General features: G+C 40.7%; 1 protein-coding gene across 8 annotated transcripts in view; it reads right to left on the minus strand.

The window, feature by feature from the left end:
* ZNF385A (zinc finger protein 385A) overlaps nt 1-24,110 on the minus strand; it is a 176,957-nt gene that overhangs the window by 86,024 nt on the left and 66,823 nt on the right. For 3 of the 8 annotated variants that reach the window (XM_039330528.1, XM_039330531.1, XM_039330525.1), the window contains exon 2: nt 14,952-15,136. The exons of 1 other annotated variant lie outside the window; for it this stretch is intronic. In XM_039330528.1, coding sequence (XP_039186462.1) covers nt 14,952-15,136 — 185 coding nt within the window. The remainder of the gene's footprint in view (nt 1-14,951; nt 15,137-24,110) is intronic. 4 more of the 8 variants (XM_039330529.1, XM_039330526.1, XM_039330533.1 and 1 more) reach the window with 2 other exon arrangements.

The following is a 24,110-nucleotide window of genomic DNA, read 5'->3' on the forward strand; positions in this document are numbered from 1 at the left end:
GAACGAAGTGCTGCAGCCTCTCCGTTTCATTATTATATTACTGGTTCTGGCATCCCATCTTATAAAGCTGTGCTCACAAATGGATTAAAAGAGGAAGAGAAGCAGAAAGGTGACTAGCCGCGGAGCATGAGAATGAAACTACCCCGAACTAAACAGCAGCTCTGGGACTTGCAGGGCTGTACAGGAACAAGATCCAGGGCCGTAACACCGTAAACCTAGCCGCGCGTGAAACTAAAGGGAGGGGGTTGGAGTTGAGGAGGGGTCGCAGCGGCCCATCTGCTACCTTACCCTACCTCTTTAAATTCCACCTCACCTCATCCCTCCCAATCCCACAGCTCGACCCGTTTAATCCGGATCACCAGAGCGCGCTCCTCTTACCCCGTGCAGTTTCAAGTGCGCTGCCCAGACCGGCTGAGCTCCCGCCGGCGCATCCCGGCAGCGAGCAATCAGCGCGCCCTCCCCCTTCTCAGGCCGGGGAGGAGCGAGCCCGAGTCTCTCTCCCTCCCACACCGCCCACCTTCGCCTCGCGAGCGGCACAAGCGGGGGCGAGAGAAAAAAACCTCTGCGAGTCCTGCCAGCAGCTCCCCGCGACACCCACGCGCCCCGCAAGTTCGCACGGGAGAACTCTGCCCCTTTCTCCATCGCCGCCCTGAGATAAGGCGATCGAGAGACCCGGCCTCTCCATTCCGCTGGCTGGGGATTTATCCAAGCAAAGAGATCAGCCCCCAAATCTCTCCACTTCGCAGCTGCCAAACCGGGGAGTAAACAGCCAAATTCAAGGCAGCGAACTTATCTAATACTATTTCCTCCTGCCATTTTCCTGACAACAACAACCCTGTATGGCTGAGTGTGTGTGACTGGTTCAAAGTCACCAAGCTGACTTTCATGCCCAAAGCAGGACTAGAACTTGCCATCGCCTGGTTTTCTAGCATGGCGCCTTAACCACTACTAGGCCAAACTAGCTTTAATTTATGAGAGGTCCTTGGTGATCTCTGAGCTTGGTGGTTTTCTTGCAGATGTTTCATCACCAAACTAGCTAACATCATCCGTGCTAGAAGGGAGTAGGGTTTGCTCATTTTTATATACTTGTGGCTTGCCTTATCAGTGTTGGTAGGAGTGTTCTTGATGTTCCTTGATGTGGTTCTCCTAGATTAGATGTTGAACTGAACTGACCACGGGCTACATGTTTTTACCAGGAGAAATGAATCAGACATTGAAAACATGAAGCTCTCCTGATGAGCTGGTACCTCCTTTACCTCAACTTCATAGATCATTCGCAGAATAGGTGAATAATGCAGGATAAAAAAAAAAACATATAGGGTTTCCCGCTTGAGTAACGGGTTGGACTAGAAGACCTCCAAGGTCCCTTTCAACTCAGCTATTCTATTATTCTGATTAGGCAGTTGTTTACTGTTAGCTTGTTTGTCTGCATTTGTAGTTCCTTGATTGGGGTATTGTTTTCTTGCTTGTTGGTCTAGCTTAATCTTGATGTTAAACGCTGCTCATATGGGTGTTGATTGCTGGTGAGGAGGTATTTTAGTCTTTTTGTTTCCTTTGGAGCTTTTTGTTTTATGCTATTTATGCTGAACTTGCCTATGCATGCACACACATACTAAATAATGGGACTACTTCATAATACTGACCAACTTTCTATCACATTCCAGGCTTCCTTCTCTAACTTTGAAATCAATACTATAAATCTAGTCAGTATTATGAACTAGCCCCAAAATTTGGGAAGGGGCTAGAATTGAGGATAAGGAAACAACAGTTCAAATAGGGCTTGGGTAAGCTGGCCCAATCTGCCAGACCAGACTAAAATAACTTTGGGCAGTGGGTGACTCACCATTTGTCAGAAAATAAACAATGTCTTGTGTGAACCAAAAGTTTGAGTTCTCACTCTTTGAATTGTTCCATTAATAGCTGGTCCAGAAACTATATCTTCAGCACTGAAAGCTATTGTGTGTGCACTTTTCTTCGCCATAGCAATAAGAGCTGCACCTTTGAGATACATGGGAGGTACTCTAGGGTCTAGGCAATTTGGTGTCTTCCATATGTTTTCTACTTCAATTCCTATAATCTCTTAACTATATACTACAGGCTACAACCAGAGGTGTATAGTTAAGGGATGTATTTGTGTCTGTCTGTATGTATATGTGTGTATACACACACATGGCCATATATAATTTGTTTGGCAATTTAGTGACCTACAGATGTTTGAGCCAGTATGAGTTGGCTCAAACATCTGGAGGTCACTAAATTGTCAAACAAACTATATATGGCCATGTATAAAATGACATCATAAGAAATTGAAACATATGGCTTCTAACAAGCTTCACACCCAGACATACTTCACACATTATCCCCTAGATTTATATCTTACAAATAACTGAGTTTGGAAACCATACAAAAACACCCTGTCATTACAGGACAGCAGTGGCTCCCTACTAGTTTCAACATGTTCCCCTACTAATCTTTGTACATTGGTCCAAACATTAACTTTCCTCATCCCACAGCCAAATTTGTACTGAACATCTCATGCACAAAAGGGATTAATATTTTAGCTTTCAGCACAACACACCATTCCCAGGTGGTAAATGAACTCTTTGGTATTGCTTAAATATATAGTAAAGCAACACACCTGTCTGCTTTACTAATGCTAGTGACCTCAATGAGGCAGATTAGAAGTCACAGTCATGTTAACCTAGAAAATGCTTATGATGGTTCCAGCCTCCAAGTGCAATGAACAATTATAATAGTAAAGAGCTGATCTAGCTATTTAAGAACCATCTATCTAGAACCACTTGTAGGAGGAGTGAGATGATGGACACCTGCCCTGACCTGCTCTTGTGCCTTTAATAGCAGCACTGATGTGCCAAAAAGCAGACAATCAAGGGAAACTTTGAACTACGTAGAGATAAACATCACTGGTTGCTAAAATCTGGCCATTAAGGAGTTGAGGGGGATTTCTTCCCCAATTGCCTGCATGTTCAGGCAGCAAGCTTTGAACCATAGGAGCATCTTTGAAATGATAAGAACAATTAACTAATTAACTGCTTACATTTAGAAATAGTGGGTACTCATCACTAGAGGCTCTTAAGAGACTGGATAGCCATTTGTCTGGAATGGGATCATAGGGGTAGGCCACCTTGGCTCTTTTATGACTCATGGATTTCAACTCCCAGAATTCCTGAGCTAGCCATGCTTGGCTCAGGAATTCTGGGAGTTGAAGTCCATGAGTCATAAAAGAGCCAAGGTGGCCTACCCCTGGATAGGGTCTCCTGCTTGAGCAGGGGATTGGAGTAAAAGACCTCCAAGATCCCTTCCCACTCTGCTAGTCTTGTTATTTTTTTCTGAAAGAGGTGAGAAGGTCTGGTAGCCCTTCTTCCGACTGACAAATTTTGTTAAAAGTCATACCCTTTTGTGAGCTCACTTCATCAGATCCATCACATCTGTGACAGTAGTTAGAGCAGTGATGGCGAACCTTTTAGAGACCGAGTGCCCAAACTGCAACCCAAAACCCACTTATGCATCATCGAGTGCCGGGTGGGTGTGGCCCATTGGCTGGGTGTGGCCAATTGGGTGGGCATGGCTGCCGTGATAACGGCAGACTGGGTGGGACTAAAAAGTTCAGTCAATCAATTCCAACTTTGCAAGAACCTTTTTTTCCCGCGAGAAGTTGAAATTGACTGATTGAACCTTTTTTTTTTTTTTGCACACAGCGGCGGAGGCCTAAGGCGAAAAGGTTTTATAAAACCCAGCTGAAGGCCTAGGTCTGGGGTGACGGCACGCGTGTCCATAGAGAGAGCTCTGAGTGCTGCCTCTGGCACCCGTGCCATAGGTTCACCACCACTGAGTTAGAGAAAGGGCTGCCTGACTCTTCCTGTTTTTTGTGCTACCATAAACCAACATGGTTCTCCCTGAAAGGTGTAAATCTTACTCCTAATAAACTCTACAAGCCCACTGTTTCTGCATGTAAAACTAATCTGGACTTGTTCTGGGAAGGGAAAATGCATCTAGGAAAGAGGACTCTTAAAGGATCTTCTCATGCCTATGAGGCAAAAGGAAAGGCCATTTGCACTGAAGAATGTTGAGAAGAATATTTTTCACTTGCAAACTTGAAGAGACACAGCCCACATGCAGAAAACCTCTTGCAGTCTAGGTATGTTATATAGGTTCGAGATGTTTCCCCTTTTAAAAGAGAAACTGCTTCTCTGCTTGTTTGAGGAGCCTCAAGACAAAGGTACAGTGCTTGAGGCCTTCCGGCTAGCTAGGTGGATATGTCACCAATTTTAAAAATCACAGCTGGCCACCTATGAAGAGAAAATGTAAGAGTCCTGGAAAGACTGGGAGGTGGGACATCAGTGCAGTCTTTTCACCTGGGCTGTGATTCATGAGTAAACTTCAAAAGCTATAAAGCAGGATGGTATCCATCCTTGGCAACTTTAAGACTCGTGGACTTCCACTTCCAGAATTCCCCAGCCAGCCATGCTGGCTGGGGAATTCTGGGAGTGGAAGTCCACGAGTCTTAAAGTTGCCAAGTTTGGGCACCCCTGAGGTAAAGCCAACCTTCTCCTTTGAAACAGCACTCGGCTGCAGACTAAGGGAAAGATGGTCCTCTGCTAGGCAGGGCTGAAAAGGGAGCCACATGCTGTACTGAATTGCTGCCACTGAGCAGCAACTGCAAACAGATATCCGGTGACAGGCAGAAATCTAGCTCTTCTAGATGACTTTATGTCCCAGAGAATGTGCCCATCGAAGAACACAGTATGAGGAGCAGGCCAGGGGCTTTGCTGAGCCTAAGGAAACAGCTGATCCTACAAAACTCTGCCTTTCCATCTCCAAAATCCTGGGAGATGAGGTGCCCTTTCTCTGGACATGATACTTTGGGGACATGTGGCAAATTCAGCATCTTCCATGCATTGAGATGAGACACTTAATACTCCCAGAACAGCTAATCCAAACCACATCTGATCTGCATAAAAACACCAAACCACTCCCACAAGATCTAATTACAAAAGGCTTTCACAAGCATTCAAGGCACCCTGGGCGTTTTTTCATCAAGGGTGACAGCCACATTGCTGTCTTGTTCCCCAAACAATGAGAGTTCAAGTAACTCTATCCTTTTTATCTTTTTATTTTCAAAACCATGGGCTTCATACTCTCTGCTTCAGCAATTAGGTACAGGTCTGGACTAGAAAAATATCAACTTGCTGGCATCTTTGTTACAGGGAATTGTTAAAGACATGGAACATAGAATAATAAGAGTTGGAAGGGACCTCAGAGGTCTTCTAGTCCAACCCCCTGCTTGAGCAGGAGACCCTACATCATTTCAGACAAATGGTTGTCCAGTCTTTTTTTTTTTTTTTAAAGTCTCCAGTGATAGAGCAACCACATCTTCTGAAGGCAAGCCGCTCCATTAGTTCAAGGGCTCCCAACCAGGGGTGCGAGACAATATTCCAGGGTTTAGAAGTTTCAAAATTATAATTTGCTGCCGCTATTTTGAACTTTTTTAAGGGGTGTGAGAATATATCAGAAACATTCTAGGAGTGAAGGGTATAGAAAAGGTTGGGAACCGCTGCATTAGTTGATTGCTCTCATCATTAGGAAATTTCTCCTTAGTTCTAGGTTGCTTCTCCCCTTGGTTAGTTTCCAACCATTGTTTCTTGTCTTTTGGTGCTTTGGAAAATAGATTTTGTAAGAGCCCTTCAAATGTTGGAACACTGCTATCATATCACCCCTGGTCCTTTTCATTAAATTAGACATAGCCAAATGTACCTTGCTAGGTGAGATGGGGAAGAAACCAAAACAGAGTACTTGATGTGATTTCTTTAAATTTGGTCCAGAGCAAGCACGCTTGCAGTTAGGGCAATGGGTCAGATGGCAAGAAATACAGGACTGCTATCTTCCCACCCTACCTTGGAACCTCTAAAGCAGATATTAGATATTTGTTTGTAGCCTTAGTCAAGCATTTCATCCCTTCTGGAGTACACATCTTTGGATGGCTGGGGTGTTAAGGGTCTCTGACACCCTGCAATGACTTAAGGGCACTCATTTCAACTCTTTAAGCCCCCCACCTCCTAAAAAATAGTCAAAAAGTTTGGACCCATCTGTTCTGGTGTATGTGTGTGTGTGTGTGTGTTGTAAAATAGGCTGCCTACCTCACTCCATAAATAGGGAAGCCTTGAACAAAAGCTGCATTTTGCAAGATGTCATTGCTCCTGAACTCTAGGGATGTGCGTTTGTATCACAGATCACTACATTTCCAATCTTTCCCCACTGACCTTTCTGCATAGTTCACTGACACCAACCTTACCCTGAACTGAATGCACGCTTAGCGACTGCATGCCGCACAAGCCTTTCCAAAAGCTTCAGACAGCAACTCCCTTCATTCCTCATCCAGCACATTCAAATGTTGCCTGGGTTAATAGGAATGCAGCAAGACAGGAGGCTTAATTTTTGAGAAGTCTGCTCCATAAAGACCTGCCGCCAAAGCTTTCTTCTTCACTTATTTATTTAATCTGAAAACCGATACTCTACCTTGTTAGTGATTATCAGGCTGATTAAAATGCAATAAAACCTCCTTTCTCTCTGTGCAATGTAGTGACAGGTGTGGATGATGAAGCAAAGGCATTCAACACAAATTTTTCGAGCAAAATGCATGCCTATAAATAGAAACAATGATTTTATTATCCGATGGAAACGGAGAAGCCCTTTCTCAGGTTAGAGCTTCATCCTTTAAGTGAACTACTTTCCCCAATCCTTTTCAACTGAGCCTCGTCCACAGAGAAAAGGGCCTATTTCAGACAGAAAGGCCAAGGAGGATTTAAGCTGCTGGGGCTCTTGAAAGGTTATCACCCAACACTGCCTGTTTTATCTGAAAGAAAAGCAATTAACAGTGCAGGCCTTGCAGCATAGACAGCTGCAGATGTCCTCTAAGCAAGTGCTCGTCACTGTACCAGCTGCACGTTCGGCAAAGGCATTTTCTCCAATTGGATGTATTGCAGCAGCGCAATCTAGAAGCAAGCTAGCAGGTGGAAGAAATGATTTTGTCAGGAACAGAGGCATTCTGGTGTAGTGGTTAGGGCATCAGGTTAGAAGCCAGCGATTGGGAATTCCACTTTCACTTTAGGCATGAAAGCCAGTGGGATGACCTTGGGCCAATCCCTCTTTCTCGGCCCAATAGAGTTGTTGCAGGGAAAATAGAAGGAGGAAGAGGAGTATTGTGTGTGTTCACCATCTTAGTTTATGTATTAAAAAAATTAAGGTGGGAAATAAATATTTTTTTAAAAAACAAAATATTGGCCTGAGTCAGACAAAAGCAATTAGATGATCATGGAATCTCCTCTATGAGTTCCAAAAGCAACCTCAGAAGATGCTTATCTTTATTCATCTTATCCATCTCTGAAGGGGGTGGATTCCTCATTTATCACCCATCTATCCCATTCTATTCCCACATCCAGAGCACCTTTCTCATGAATAGGGTATTATTAGCTCTTATATAGATTAATGTGACTCAGCATAGCTTCACTGAAATTTTCCAGAAAATTCAGCTGGGGATAAAAATCTTGAGGAGGTTAATGTTTTTCTAAGGGGACTTCACAATCCTGAATGCGGTGAAAAATACCCTAGTCTGGCTGTTATTATAGAAATTCAACTGAGGCCCAGTGGTTTGGGATAATTACTATTGTCTATTCTTCTGTTTTTTTCAGAGTTGAAACGTGGTAATTCCTCGGCTCCAGGTAATGATGGATAATGTTATTATTTGGGCATGATTTATAAAAAAAATGCCTTAGAGCTATAAAAAATCCCCAATGCCTTCAGAACAGCCAATTCAGAAATAATGCACAATTATCATTTCTAATGTGACCAAAGGAGAACATTATTAAATAGATGGGAAATAATACTGTATATACTATATTAAAAATGGGAAGTAAAGCTATTAATATTACATTATTTTGAATCAAATTAACATTTAATTAATTACATGGGAGGTATATAATGCAGTATATAATATATTAAAATATGGAAAGTAATGTATTGATATTACATTATTTTCAATTACATTAATACTTATTTTTTTGCTTGGCACATCACTTTGTTTTCTGGCCTTGTTTAATTTCTGGAGTGAGCCAAGGTCAACCCTTGGCCTTAAAAAGATGCCATCTCTGATTCAAATCACTTCCACTCCAATTTCTGTTTCTGGTGATTAGACACTGTGCAACTACAATGGATCCTCTGGACTTCTAGGTAGTTTCTGAGGATATACTCTCTTCCTCCTCCTATGTCCTTAGAAGATGACTTTGACTTCTTTAACTATGTTAATGGGTTTTTTCTTAGCTAACTGCACAATGAAGATTGCAAACCAGCATAAGTAAGTCTATGGCTAGAATTTATAGAGCTGAAGAGGAAGAAGCAGATATTTTTCAGTTGCATTATGGGAAGGAAAGAGATTTAATGGATTAGAACAGGGGTCTTCAAACATGGCCATTTTATGACTTTTGGACTTCAACTCCCAGAATTCCTCAGCCAGCGTGCCTGGCTGAGGAATTCTGGGAGTTGAAGTTCACAAGTCATAAAAGAGCCGAATTTGAAGACCCCTGGATTAGAACATAGAATTTTACCACATCTAAGATTGGCAACTATCTGCTTAATGGCAACTATTTGCTTTATCAGCTTGGCAAATCTTGGAGACAGCCAAGTAAAATGCTCAAGACTTTTTTTTTCCAGACAGGACAAAAACAAGTGAAATCTTTTTAGGTTGATGCTTTCTGGAATGGGGCAACTCAGCTCCCAGACAGGCCCAGAAGAAAAGATGATGCCAAACTAGAAGACTTATAATAGCCACATCCCAGAATGCCTTTCTCCCTCCTACACCTATCTTGGAATTCTGGAAAACTAATTTTTAGGCTTTAAATTGCAATTTGCACCAATTTATACAGGGCACATGGACAAAAAACTCCATTAATCAATTTCCTGGTATTAACACTCTGGAGATTCATACTCTGTGGAAAATAATATCCTGGAGAGCCAGTTTGGTGTTGTGGCTAAGGTCTGGTGGTCTAGAAACTAAGAGTCTGTGAGTTCTACTCCATCTATAAGCCTGAAAGCTGGCTGGGTGATTGTGGGCCAGACACTTGCTCTCCGCCCAACCCACTTCACAGGGTTGTGTTGTGGAGAAAGTAGGAGGATAATAAATAGATAGATAGATAGATAGATAGATAGATAGATAGATAGATAGATAGATAGATAGGAAGAAACTCTGTTAATCAGTCTCCTGGCAATATTAATCTTGCTATACTGCAGTTGCTGGGGGTAAAAACAGACAGAATGACTGGGTTTTATCTGGTCGAAATCAATCATCTGCCCAAAACCTGGCAAGGAAGGAAATTCAGATATCTGTCTCTCTTATCCTGCCCCAGGGACTAACAACCAGATTGAAAGGAAGATGACTTAGGAAAGTGGGAAAACAGCAAATTATTCCACTACCAATCAAATTTAATATGCTCCACCTCTGCCATAAAATGAAATGAAGTAAAAAGAAATGCTGGGCGATATGTATTAATAGATTTATTAGTTATCTATTTATGTAATATATTTCCTAGTTTTTTCCCCACAGGCAGACGGTTCCTCCTAAGATCTTTGAGGAGGAGAAGAAAGAGCAAAGAGGCAGGCAGACGAAAAATGGTTTTACCAACACTGATGTAATTATCTGCTGAGCCTCAGCCACTCAAATTCAGAATGCCAAGAGACAGGAAAATTTCAACTCCAGGATTGTTAGAGGCAAGCTAATTCCACTCTCAGGAGTGAAAAATAAATATGCATACACATACACAGCTCTTCATTGAAATGCCACCCCCATAGCTGAGACGTCCCCAAGTGGCTCTTAGCATTTGAGAATTTCTGAAGGAGCCCCCAAGGTCTCCCTAACATATTAAAGAAATGAACAGCCACTCTATACATCCCATATGTGAGATGCATATTCATGAGTGAGGGAAGCGACACGTGTTACTACAGAGAGATGAACATTTATCTGCCGTTGGAAAAGAGAAAGACTGAGAGACCGAAAGACAGAGACAGCAATGGCATTTGGGCTATTTGAGGGCCGAGTGGGGCAACATAACAGCATGGGCTAAATTATTACCAACTAACATTCCATGAGCAATACAATAGCAGCAGCAGAAGAAAATGACATAGGGATTAGGACCAAGAGATTAACTGTGTAAAGTCCAGCTTCACCCAGCTCCTCTTGAATGGCATCTAGCTGGTCACATAATAATCTGGTAAAAATAATTACCATCAGTCAGGAGACTCTGAATGGTTTTATTTCTCTGAGCTCAAAGTGTGAGCCGAGCAGCCAAAGGGAAAGGTGGACAAGAACTCGCCCCCAACTTGGTAGTGTGTTTGTGGTGTGCGGATGTCATTGCTCCATAGGGGAATGTGGGGTTTAAGCAAGGAACTTCTTGCTTGCAGCAATGTATATTGGAAATGTGAACAACATGAAGACATGATGTCTATGGGAGATTTTCAATCATCCCGGTCATGGTTGTCCCAAAGGTTCTTTTCCAAAATGCAACTGGACTTTCTTGTTTGTTTGTTTGTTTGTTTGTTTGTTTTGAAAACATTTTGCTTCTCCTCCAAGAAGCTTCTTGGATCAAAACTGAAGAAGCTTTTTGGATGAGAAATGAAATATTTTCAAAGAATAAAACTAAGGAAGTCCAGTCGCCTTTTGGAAAAACACCTTTGGGACAACGCAAGGAGATATTTTATCATGCTTGGTGAACGTGTAAAAGAGCTAAAATTTTTGAATTCAAACACATACATTGATACAGAGGATCTTAAAGATCAATATTCAATTGAAGCCAGAATTTTTCCTTTTAGGATTAATAGATAAACAGTTAGGGAAAAAAACATGAAAAATTGTTTCAGTATATGACCACAGCAGTGAGATTATTCTATGCACAGAAATGGAAAGGTTCAACGCTACCCCCTATGGAGGAATGATTGGTGAAGTTGACGGATTTTGAAGAAATGGATAAATTGACTTCTTGGATTAGAGAAAATACATTATTTATATTTAAATGCTGATTAGAAGCTGCTTAGGGACCTTTTGTGTAAAAATGAAAAAAATATGGTTTTGAGGATAAGACAAAATAGATTATAGAAAGAAGAATATCACGACAACTTTAGAGATAGATATTAAAATACATTTGTATTATAATTACTGGGAAGAATATTAGAAGCCATCTCTTCATATCTTTTTTCTTTCTTTTCTAATTTCCTTCAACTTTTTTCTTTTTGTGCATTTTTTTTTTGCTTTTTCCTTGATTTCCTTCATTTTCTTTCTTTCTCCTTACTCTATATTAGCTTGCGTTGGTTTTTATCTTGTTTTAAAAGTTTTAATAAAAAATATATACACAGAACAGTATCCAGCTGGTCATACAATAATCTGGTACAAAATTGGGAATTGTTCAGTTAGGGAACAGCACTTCAGTTAAGTTGTGCCAAGCCACACTTGGATGGGAGACCACCGGAAATTCCAAGGCTGTAGGCCATATTGGGAAGCCAGCCAGAAGAAGGATGCCCCCTGGTATGGTTCCTAAGAAAATAACAAAGATGTGTCCATGGATTCACAAAGAAACAGGCTTGCCTTGAAGGGATCTTTTCCTGTTTTGATACAGGAATTATCTCAGCAAGATGAAATTCTGAACTGACAGCTAAGCAGGAGTGTTTGCATGGGGAGATTGCCTAGAATTCAAGAGAAGTTAGGCAGAATTTGAAGCACACACACACACACACACGGAAAATCTGGAAGAAGACAATGGCAAATAGAGATATTCTGACTTCCAACCATGCATTTAGTGACTGTTCAGCAGTTATAACAGCATTGAAAAAAGTGACTCCTGACGAGTGTCCACACACAGCATCGCTACAGTCACATGATCAAAATTCTGATACTTGGTAAGTAGCATGTATTTTCAGCAGTGATAGCATTCTGGGCTCATGTGATTGGAGCCTGCAACCTTCCCAGCTGGTTTCTGACAAGCAAAGTCAATGGGGGAAGCTAGATCACTTAACGACAGCATTATTCACTTAATAACTGCAGTGATTTGTAGTGAAAAAGATCAAAACCCAGGCACAACTCACTTAAAAAATGGCCTTGCTTAGCAGTGGAAATTCTGGTCCCACCTGCAGTTGTGAGTTGAAGACTATTGGTCCTTCTCTAACCCCGCAAAGAATACTGCATAAATACAGCCACAGGAGTCCAGTTTGATCTGAGGACCTCTTTCCTTAACTTATGGTAGCACTGAGCTCAGAGTTTGCCTGATTTCATAAAACTAAGCAGGGTAGAACTTGGATGAGGCACCACTAGGAAATCTCAGCATTGTACATTAGACAGAGAAGAAGAAGAAGAAGAAAAAGCTAAGTCACTTCTATATTGCCACCATGGATATAAAATATTGGTGCTTCTTCTTCTGCCTTCCTGACATTTCCTTTCCTTATTATATTTTGATAAGCCTGCAGGTGAGGGGGGGATCTTTTTTGATTGATAGTACGAATAAGGTGGGGTTTCTTTTTGTCTGAATAATAAGTTTAATAAGCTTTAAAAAATAAATAAATTTAATAAGCTTTAAAAAATAAATAAATCCCAGAGTTCAACCTGAAAAGGGAGAAAATGTTAAACTAGGCTTAGTCCAAAGGGGAAAGAAAGCTAAGAAATACTTGATTTAAAATATAAAAGTCACTTTAGAGCTAAATACTCTCAAGAGGGAGAATGGGGAAAAAAGCAGGTATGAGAGATATTTTAAAAAAGGCTTTCCAGCTAGGCACCCTCCCACTGACATGAGACTATCACCCATCATGGCCCAACATCATACTCTTGGAGCTCACAGATTAAAGAAACTACTGTCTGTCTGTCTGTCTCTTTCTTTCTTTCTTTCTTTCTTTCTTTCTTTCTTTCTTTCTTTCTTTCTTTCTTTCTTTCTATCTATCTCTGGAGTAATAAGGTGGCCACAGCAATCTGTGAATTTATTTAAATTTAAATTGATTTTTTTTTTAAAAAAGGGATCAGTTTTGAGGTGAAAGATCTCTGCTCAAACCATGCAGCTACAAAGCTCAACAAGTAAGCCTTGGAAAAGTGGCCTTTTCCTATACCTGTTTATCTCACATGAAGTTACTGTACTCCTGAATGGACCACTCCCTTTCCAAAGAGTATGGCTGAATAGCATTGTGTCAACTCTGAATGTGGAGAGTATCAAGGCAGAAAAAGATTAATCCCGCCCCGTTACTATCCTATGACTATAATGTCAGGTGTAATCTATTAGGTCAGCACCTAATTAATAAATGCACTACAACTTGCAGAGCCCCAAGCATTTCTATTTATCTTTTTCCTCACTTGAACTGGAGTCCAGTCTAAAATTAAACTATTCCTGAGCTGAAATATTGACCAAGTACTTTCCACTTCCTTGAGATGATGGAAATTTTATTCACAAAAAATGTACTGTCCCCATTGTTAGTTCCTAGGCTGCGCCTTTTGTCTTCGTTTCAAGTTACTGTCAATCACCTGACTTCCCACTAAAGTAATAGGCTACCAGATCTAACAGATTAATTCAGTTTTGGGCTGCTGTTAGGACAATATCAGACTGTGGGTTGGGACAAGGCGAAGATAACGTCATGTGCACCTGGCAGAAAATAGATGCTGCTAAGGACATGTTTTGTTCCATGGTTAAATAGAAGTGAGGAGAGGCTCCATGTCACCAAAGAGGATCTTCTTTATTTGCGTTTTTTGTGCAATCACACAGTGCCAACAAGTTTCTTACTGTCACCAGCAGAGGGCACTCCAACACAGCCAAATAAATCAAACAAGTGATCTCCAACTGGTGACTTTCAAACGTGTTGAACTACAAGTTCCATCACCTTACTTAGCCCAATTAGTGTGTTGGCCAGATTGATGGGAACCATACTCCAGCACTTCTGGATAGTGTTTGGTTGGCTAGACTTATCACACCTCCAATCTAAAACCCTGACCAAATGTCCCTTTTTCCTCCAGAGATAAGAGCATGGAATCGCTAATATTCTTATGCAATTAAACTTCTCTATGTGACAACAAATTCTAGCTATGTCTTCTTGGTTCTAATGCTGTAGTGACTCAGAAGCACTCACGGACTGATTATAGGATAAATGGCTGTCAACATGTATGAGTTGAAGACATCAGAGGCACTCAAGCTCTGCAGCCAATCTCCAAAAACCTGCATATGCTGAGCTTGCTTCAAGCTTTCCAACATTTACCACCAACTGTTTTTGTCCACCGGCTATTCATTCCTGGTGTGGCAAGCAAGATTGCATCCTCCACCAGGGTCTGAAGAGCCAATAAGCTCAACTAAATGAGGCTAGAGAACCCCTTCAGATATTTCCAAATGCCAACTTCACACAGACCTAACTAGCTCACACAATAGGGAAGGACGATGTGAGTTGCAATGCAAATTTTGAGGGTTATTCATAGTCCATCTTTGATCTAAGTGGGAAAAATCTCAACCTTCTAGAGTAGAGAGGACAATCTGTGCTAGAATGCAGATACAATGCTTTCATAAAGCAGTTGCTATCCTGGTAAAATGGGTGAAGCATCCATGAGTCAGCTGACGGGGGCATGTAATGAAGCATCTAAATGAGGGTTCGTCTAGATGGGTAGGAAGCAGACTGTAATTCCTATGATTTCTTGCAAGTACAGCTAGAGGCACCAGCTTAAGAAAGACAAATTAATCAGGAACCAACACTCAAGAGCAGAGATGATTGCAACTCCGGGGCTAAGGAAGCTCTTTGAACACCAACCTGCCCCCAGATAACAGACTCTGGGTGCCTCACCTAGCATTCCCAGGGGCCAGGTATCCAGATCACCTAGAGGGGACAGAGGAAGAGAAGGAGAAGAGTGGGAGGAGTTATACAAACAGTCCTACCCGAGCCTGCACCTCCTGGGACGGAAGCAGCCACGGCCTTACCGTGTTGAAACCTGGAAAAAGACCCACGGCTGGCTGCGCCTCCATGGGGAACGAGAGGAAGGGTTTGAGATCCAGAGGTGGCTGCATCATGGCTGTTGGCGGGCGCAGGATTGCAGGAATTGGGCCTGCCCGGCTCAGGCTGCCTAGGCAAGGAGAGACAAGGAGAAACATAAGCAGGTTGTCCTCCAACAGAAGGGTTTGGAAGGCAGGTGAGGTGCAAAGAACAAAGAGATCAGCATTCGGGGTTGAACACGAATTCAAGTTGTTATCAGCTGCAACATGATGGAATAATTGCCTACAGTAATAAACATTTCAAATTGACCCCTGCAAACTCCCTCCCAGGTCCTTAAAATTTCAGATCTGCAGTTAGCAAACCATGTTCTGAAACCTGAATTCAATATTATGATCAATTCAGGGAGTTGGTTTGTCCATTGTTCCCTGCGCACAACCGCACAGCTTGTTTTAATTATTTGGCTAATTTATATTAAACGCTTGCTTAAATTATCAAACTGAACTTAGTGGCATTTAACTGAATAAATGTGATAGGTTTTGAAGTCACTAGTTTTTAAATGGCACCGTGTTAATTTAATTAAGTGCATAGGATTTAAATGTCTTCCTGGTCCCTGGTGCAGAAAGGCCAGTGCATCTGAATAGCAGGGAAAATTTTCAGTCCATGCATATGGAGCACCCAGTTGGAGAAAGCAAGTGGGTTTGCTATTTCTCTTCTTTCATCTCAGTGCACAGAAAAGATAGTCCATTTACTTTCACAAAAACTTCAATGAAGCTTTACTCTAAAGACAGCAACTGATTTGACTGGGTTTTAGGGTTCAACAAGGATCAGAATTCTATTTCTGAATACAAACTGCATGTGATCAAGCTCAAGGATCAACCATCACCACTGTTACCACCACCTGAGTTATTATATATGTGATGTCAACGCTGCTAACATTGGATGTTTTTGCTTTGACAACAGTTGGAGATGTAGCCATTTTCTACTTTTCGCTTTTAGAGTTAGATGATGCTGGGGAGGGGGGGGGAATGTGCATGAGAGTCCAGCTAGACATAATAATACTGAACGTAGCGTGAGAACCAAGGTGGTTGAAATAAGAGATGATAAAGAATTGGCGGGCTGGAGAACTGGTGGGGAAGCCCGCACTTCAAACTAATTGCGAAATGTGATTTATGACTGTTAATTGGAGGAGGGAATTGGGCTCAGGGGAGGGGAATTCAGTTGTTGGCTTCGATTATGTTAGTGCCGATGTTATGCTACTCAAATAAAGATTCTTTAAGGTAAACAATGCCTCGAAGTTCTTTGAAGAGTGCCATTTGTCGGAACCATGACACGTAAGCCAAAAGGTGAAACAGTGAGAATTGTAAGAGGTATTAAGAAAATGTACATACATCAGTGAGCAAATCCCACAGGAAAGAAGTAACTGTACACACGCATAAATGCCAACCTACTGGGAGAAGAATAAACATGAGGATGGCACCCTCAGGCTTCCAGATATGCATTGTGTGCCTTAATCATACCTGTGTTTCTGAGCATAGCCCTTATCATGTCAGTGTGTGACTGATGAGGCTCTATGCAGACATCGCTTAAAACTAGTCTTGTGATTCTGATTTTGTTGGTGCCTGCTTTGATCCCAGCAACCAAAATTGCCTAAAAGTTGCGTCACCAAACCGTTAGTATTATATAGGTAAGTCAGCTTTGGAGAAAGCTGTCTATTGAACAGAATAATAGAACAGAACTTCTTTTAGTCATTTGACTGTATCAAAAATATTAAACTAATACAAATATAGAAGTAGATATAAAGAAAACAATGGGACAGGTTTTCATAGTTAAGTCGTCACCCCTACAGTTAACCCCAATCTGATCTAAGTATTCCTTCCTCTTTGAAATAGCCTTTGATAAAAAGAATGCAGTCTTACCAGTGATATGCAGGTTTGTTCCCTGCAAAAAAAAATAGTTTCTCCTAAACGTCCCAGTATTTTGAGTATAGGACAACTCATCACAACTAAGTTGCCACAACCAACTTGCCATGGCCAACTCACCATGGGATAACTTGCCGTGGGACAAGATGGAATAGAATCATTAAAGAAAGGATGCCAAAGGAGGGACAGAATGAAATGTGAATGACTCTATATGATGAATGACAAATAATTACATTGAATTGTTGAATTGTCCTGTGGAGAGTTGTCCTGTGGCGAATTGGCTGAGGCTCATCGGCCATGGTAAATTGACTGTGGCGAGATGGCCATGGTAAGTTGGCTGAGGAGAGTTGTCCCATTCCACAGTATTTTTTTTTAGTTTTTAAATAAGTAGCCCCTTCTGCAGAGTACAATTTGCACTCAAAAAGTGTATGTCCATACATCTTCAACGGTTGGTGCTCTACAAAAGTGCAGTTTTTCTTCAATCAAAACTGCCAAAACCAGAAAAGGAGTGAAATGTTCTTCTATCAAGAAAAAAGTAGGGTAGCCAGCAGCATTTTATGCCAGCAAAAAGGCCTATTTCCTATAGCACATGGTGTGCCCCTCATTTCATCTGTGGAACTCGGGAGAATTCAGTATAATGTGCAGTAACTACTGAAAAAGGGCATACTTTCTCTTACAACTTTCAACTTACAAACCCCCCCCCCCAAATCTTCAAATAGTTAAAAAGGTTAAGTATTTGGGAATCTATCTAACAGCAAGATGTACAACAGTAAAAGAAGACAATTATATAAGATTGCTAAAACAAATAAAATTGGACTTAGAAAAATGGGAAAACCTTCAACTGTCAATGCTGGGGAGAATAGCTACAGTGAAAATGAACATTCTGCCTAAGTAACTATTTTTGATGGCTCCCAAGGAAAAGACTGCAAAAAAGATGGTGGTGAGCCCAGTGTGCCCTTTCTCCCATTCTCCACAGCAAAATGGGGAAAGCAGGTTCATCTAAGAAGTGAAACTGACAAGGATGTTAAACTGAAGAATGGAGAGGAAGAACTTTTCAGCTCCTTAAAAAGCCAATTACTAGCTCTTAATGGTTGCCATTATATACTTGATAGTATTAGGAGTATACTATATATATTTATTCAAAAGCAAGTCTCTCTTATTATAATGGTTTTCAATGTAGGAGTAAATCTGGGAAGCAGACATCTGGTTTGCTTGTAATAAGGAACTAGTCCTTAATGCCTGCCCCAATCATTTTCTCTTAGATGATCAGATAATTAAAATAAACTTAATTATGCAGGGTAGGATAGAGGTATTTCCATGGGTTAATTTATTCAGCTACAGAATTTAGTCTTTCTGGAGTCAGGATTTGGACTGCCAAGTTTGTAACTGAAGTTTAAAAAGAAATAAATACCAATCCTAGATTAGTGTCCACAAAACTGTAAGAAATATTGATGCACAAAGTAGTTAAAACTGAAACAAAGTGGCAGAAAGGCTGAAAATACCAAAGATTCAAGTGTTTTGTTCACATCAGCTGAACAAAATATGCAGGTAAACACTTGCTATCGTCATGATGTTGATGTGGACAATGTGGTTTTTAGTGTGCATGCAAGGACCCACCTCTATCTCTTCCATAAAAAGCTTGCTGAATAGCAAAGTGGTAAGAAAAAAAAAGAGGGCAGGGTACTGAAAAACAAAAGAAAGGTGGGGTAAAGAGAGGGGGAGGCCTCTGAGAACCAGAAAGAAACATCTTTATTGTGTACAGTAAAAGCATTTCAGAGAATTCCTTTGTCAAAGACACTGCGCTTAACCCACTAAAATATTTTGACTGAAGAATACTGGCTAAACATCACACAGTTACAGCAGCGTTGAACTGTGAACTCTTCTTTTGTGAATCTCACGAAGAAGAGATCTTGCAGAGGCTGTCACAGAGACACAGTTATTTACATTTTTTTACATTTATTTACATGAATAAAATATATCAGTGACAAGCCAGGCAGTGTTATCGATTAAAAGGATAACTTTTGTTGGTTGGTTGACATATCACATACATATTAGCGCCATTGCCAACATCGTGTAGTTGGCAAAGAGAAGTCATATTCTTCAGCAGTGTTTCCCAACTTTACAACTTTAAGATAAGTGGACTTCAAACTCCCAGAATTCCCCAGACAGCCAATTCTGGGAATTAAAGTCCACCTATCTTAAAGTTACCAAGATTAGGAAAATGCTTTTTGAGGCTCTTGACTACACCGAATCTCTCCTTCCAAGCACTGCCACTTCAATCACTCTCAGTCCATTGCTTTCTCTCTCCTCAGTCTCTGCTGCCTTCTGAGAATTGGCCCCTTTCCTTCTCTACCTCCCCTGCCTCCACTGCTATTCATTAGGTGAAATTGCTACAAGTCACTACAGGTGTGAGATAGAGCTACCTCTATTACTGGGGAGAGCAAGGTGGCAGCCTCAGAGGAGCCATGGAAACACAGAAAATCGTTATTGTTGCTGCTGCTGTTGATGACGACGATGTCTTTGTTATCAGAAGAGGGGACTGCTGTTTGTGAGATCATTCTGGCCGAGATGCCAAAATAATGTATTCTGAACACAGAGTAGGTGATGCTTTTGCTCTCCACCTCACAAAGCAAAATAATTTAGCTGCCCCTGATTAAGGAGCATTGAAGAAAAAAAAGCAAAACCACATGACATTTTGTGCTTTTCTACTGCTGCCAAGATATTGTAGCAGACGCACTAATTTTAGGCACAAAATTCTAGAAACAGAGCAAGAACACTGTACGGTATGGATTTCCTGATTCAATAGTTGCTATGCCGAATCAGTTGGAAAGCTGGATCCATTCAAAATCTACAGAAAAAATAACAAAGTTCTTCAGCACTTCCCCATCCCTATTTAAAGTTAGCCACAAGCTGATAGTTCTCATGAGGATTCCACAATAGTTCTAGGTGGGAAAACTGTATTTCGAATCTCAAACAGGACCGCCAGATCTAAGCTGCAATAATGCAGGTGAACAATGAATATCGGGAAAGTTAGCTATTTCTTTATATCTCTGCTGGTCTTCTCCTGTGATCATGCAGACTTTTGTAAGCTATATTGCAGGGGTCTTCAAACTTGGTCCCTTTATGACTTGTGGACTTCAACTCCCAGAATTCCTCAGCCAGGCATGCTGGCTGAGGAATTCTGGGAGTTGAAGTCCACAAGTCATAAAAGGGCCAAGTTTCAAGGCCCCTCTGCTGTATTGGTATCCCTAATCTGGATCATTAGCAGGGTTTTTTAACATTTTTGATCACAAGCCAAGCTGAAAACTCTACATAACAGAATAGCCATAAGTCTAAACTACATTTTTCATGCAACAAGTTGACAATCTGGGAGATCAGGTCCTACTTCCCCTGTACCACCTTCCCTAAGAAGACACACATATCCTTATGCTATTCTGACTTGCAATAGCACTTAGACTTATATACCGCTTCATACTGCAAAGCTCTCTCTTAGCAGTTTACAGAGTCAGCCTATTGCCCCCAACAATCTGGGTCCTCATTTTACTGACCTCAGAAGGATGGAAGGCTGAGTCAACCTTCAGCCGATCAGGATGGAAGTGCTGGCTGTTGGCAGACTCAACCTGCAATACTGCATTCTTTTTTTTCTTTTTTTTATAAAACAAGTTTTATTAAGTTTTTCCATTTTTACAACAAAGTGCTTAGGAAGCAACGTGTTGGTCGGTTAATCAATTATCCAAAACCCCAAAACATTTATATGTAACTCAGGTTAACTCGTTAAAGAATCCCTCTCTAATTCCTACAAATGAAATTCAATGGTGAAAAAAGCAAGGTTCTACATTTAGGCAAGAAAAACCAAATGCACAAGTACAGCATAGGTGGCACCATGCTCAATAGTAGTAACTGTGAGAGGGACCTCGGAGTCCTAGTAGACAATCACCTAAATATGAGCCAGCAGTGTGCTGCAGCTGCCAAAAAGGCCAACACAGTGCTAGGCTGCATTAACAGAGGGATAGAATCAAGATCACGTGAAGTATTAATACCACTCTTCAATGCCTTGGTAAGGCCACACTTGGAATACTGCATCCAGTTTTGGTCACCACGATGTAAAAAAGATGTTGAGACTCTAGAAAGAGTACAGAGAAGAGCAACAAAGATGATTAGGGGACTGGAGGCTAAAACATATAAGGAACGGTTGCTAGAATTGGGTATGTCTAGTTTAACGAAGAGAAGGACAAGGGGGGACATGATAGCAGTATTCCAATATCTCAGGGGCTGCCATAAAGAAGAGGGAATTAAGCTATTTCCAAAGCACCTGAAGGCAGGACAAGAAGCAACGGGTGGAAACTAATCAAGGAGAGAAGCAACCTAGAACTAAGGAGAAACTTCCTGACAGTGAGAACAATTAATCAGTGGAACAGCTTGCCTCCAGAAGCAGTAAATGCTCCAACACTGGAAGTTTTTAAGAAGAGACTGGACAGCCATTTGTCCGAAATGGTGTAGGGTTTCCTGCCCGAGCAGGGGGTTGGACTAGATGACCTCCAAGGTCCCTTCCAACTTTACTATTATTATTATAAATCATATATACCATATTCAAATTACGGTAATACATTTCTAATAAAATTCAATCAATAAAATTATCGATAACCATTTAACTATATAAATCCCAATCCTGTATTTAAACTTTACAAAATTCCAGGTACCATATTTCAATTTAACCATACACAGGCCTAATATTTATGTTTCGGGTATCCCCAATTTCCCTCTTTTCATAAAATAATATTACAGAATAATTATCATACATAGAATAAACATATTAATTCAAAAAATACCGTCTTACTCTATTTCACATATTTATTCTACTAGGCAAAAGTTTTTCTTCTCATTATAGGTCTGAGTCTTAAACCTTAGAGCAGTCCGTGTCTAAACAGCCTTTGTAATCCATTACATACAATTTTAAAACTCATTTTTAAGTCTTTATTCTGGCTTTCTTTTTGTGCTAAGCAGGTTTCCATAACAAGGCTTCTGTATCAAGAAATAAGTCTCTCTTTATTCCTCATAGTATCATTTGTATCAAAAAAACATCCCATTTTCTGTTTAGGAAAGCTGACTCCTTTGTAATTAATCCCTTGTTGCTTTAGAGATTCAGGTCTCAATGTTTGATTCTGCTGAGTAAGACACTCAGTTATGTCCAATTTTGTAGTTAATAGTTGATTTTGTACATCAATTCCTGTCGCTTTTGAAGTTGTATATAGTTGAGTTAAAGTTACTTTTTGTTCATCAAAAATCTCAATAGGTTGTATGTAAAGTGACTTAAAATCCTCTTTGGTGTTACTTAATTCCTCTTCTGTTGTTTTTGGGTCTGTAAGATGATCAGGTGAAATCTGGGGTTCAGTTTGTAAATTTAAAATAGGGTTTCTGCTTTTTATTTCTGTAGTAATCTCTTTTATTTTAGCGCATACTTGCTCAGTGGTTTCATGAATTTTTTCCAGTATAAGTTTACAGTTAAGTTGTAAATAGGGTTTCTCAATTTCCATAATGGCTAGAAGCAATCTTTTTATCTTTTAGTGAGAGCTATATTTGATAGCAATTAGCCAATGTCCACCCCCACAATTGCAGCTGTTTCAACTTCTTTATCTTTTCCCTTTTGTGATGATTTGAAGGTCAAAACCAACCTCAGCATCAAACAAGAGAAGGCAGTTGTAGTTTTAAATTTCACTGCAAGGTGTCCTCAATAAATTATACAATCTTTTCCCAGACACCCAAAACAACTTTAAAAAAATGTTAAAAAATAATATTCTCCACATATGAACTAGGTCAAATAATGAAGTTCAATAATAAGATTTTTTTTGGGACCCCAAAGTAAATAGAAGTAAAAATAGTCAATAAAATTTAGTTATTCTTTCGTTTTGTTCAAAGCTTCTGTTCTCACATTAACGAACGCTGCTCTCTCGAAGCAGAGAAATAATTCCAAAAAGGCTTTTTTACAGGAAAAAAAGAGGAAAAAATAGGATAAAGAGAGGAAGGGAAAGGTCTCACCCGGATCATCCACGGTGGTTCTTTATGCTTAGATGTTCTTGTGACTTTCGGCTGGTGCAGCTGCGTGATCGGCCATCTTACTGGGCGATCTTTGCTTCGTCAGCCCTAACAAGTAACTCAAGACGTGGGAGGAGCTGCCATCCTCCTGCGGTCGACAAGAAGCCTCCTCATCGGTGGTCCCCCCTCCAGGGTGACTTTCAACTCTCTTCAGGGTCTACCGGTGAAGAAGAATTGGCCTGCAAAGAGACGACTCTCTTTGTGCAGCTGCTAACGTCGAGAACCAGAACCGGAAGTCTGCAATACTGCATTCTAACCATTGTGCCACCACAGCTTTTCTGATACTAAAAACAAAGCATCTGATTTATATCACTGGGGCTTTTGAGAAACTGAGCCAGAGAGTTTACAGAAAATATTTCAATTGTGCCTACATGTGAGCCTCCTTGCAGCACCCTGTTGTTGCTTTTCCTTTTATTCTTATCATAATGTTGCTGCCATTCATACAACAACTTCTTGCCCTTATAGATCAGTGGGCAGATTATGAGAGGACAAGCCAATTTCTACAGACCTGTCCTGCCCACTCTAGGTTCTTATTCCATTCTACCACACCTTCCAGCAACCACAGTGGTAACTGAGACCATGCATACATGCATTTCACATGCCTCACCCACCACCACCACCACTGCCACCATTAGGCACTCCAAATATTGAGGATGTTTTGCTTAGTCGTTCTCCTATTGTAATATTAACCAACATTCCAGTGTTCTGCAGATGAAAAGGCTGGCATTTGCAACAAAACCTTTAATAATAGGATTCCTAGGTCAGTTAAGGCAGATTAATGCATGAAATTGTCCTGAGAGAGAAATGGCTAAGGCATAATCTTCTTGCAGGTCAGGGCTATCTCATGGACCTTCCTTCCTTCCTCAACCTCACCACCAGTGCTGCATTCCTTAGAATCCAAGGACACAAAAGTTTGAGCAATGTTGTAAGGAAAGCTCCTCTTTCTATATTCACAGAAAACCCATTCTTCTAAAGTTTTAAAACTACAGCCTGGAAGCATTATTATTACTATGTTTTTTTTCTAATAATTCTACTGAAATTAATACAGATAAGACTAATATTGTCTACATAGAATAGAATATTTTTCTAATT

The sequence above is a fragment of the Crotalus tigris genome, unplaced genomic scaffold, assembly GCF_016545835.1.
Source record: "Crotalus tigris isolate CLP2741 ecotype Arizona unplaced genomic scaffold, ASM1654583v1 scf7180000024429.2167931701:2281839, whole genome shotgun sequence".
Classification (NCBI taxonomy): Eukaryota; Metazoa; Chordata; class Lepidosauria; order Squamata; family Viperidae; genus Crotalus; species Crotalus tigris.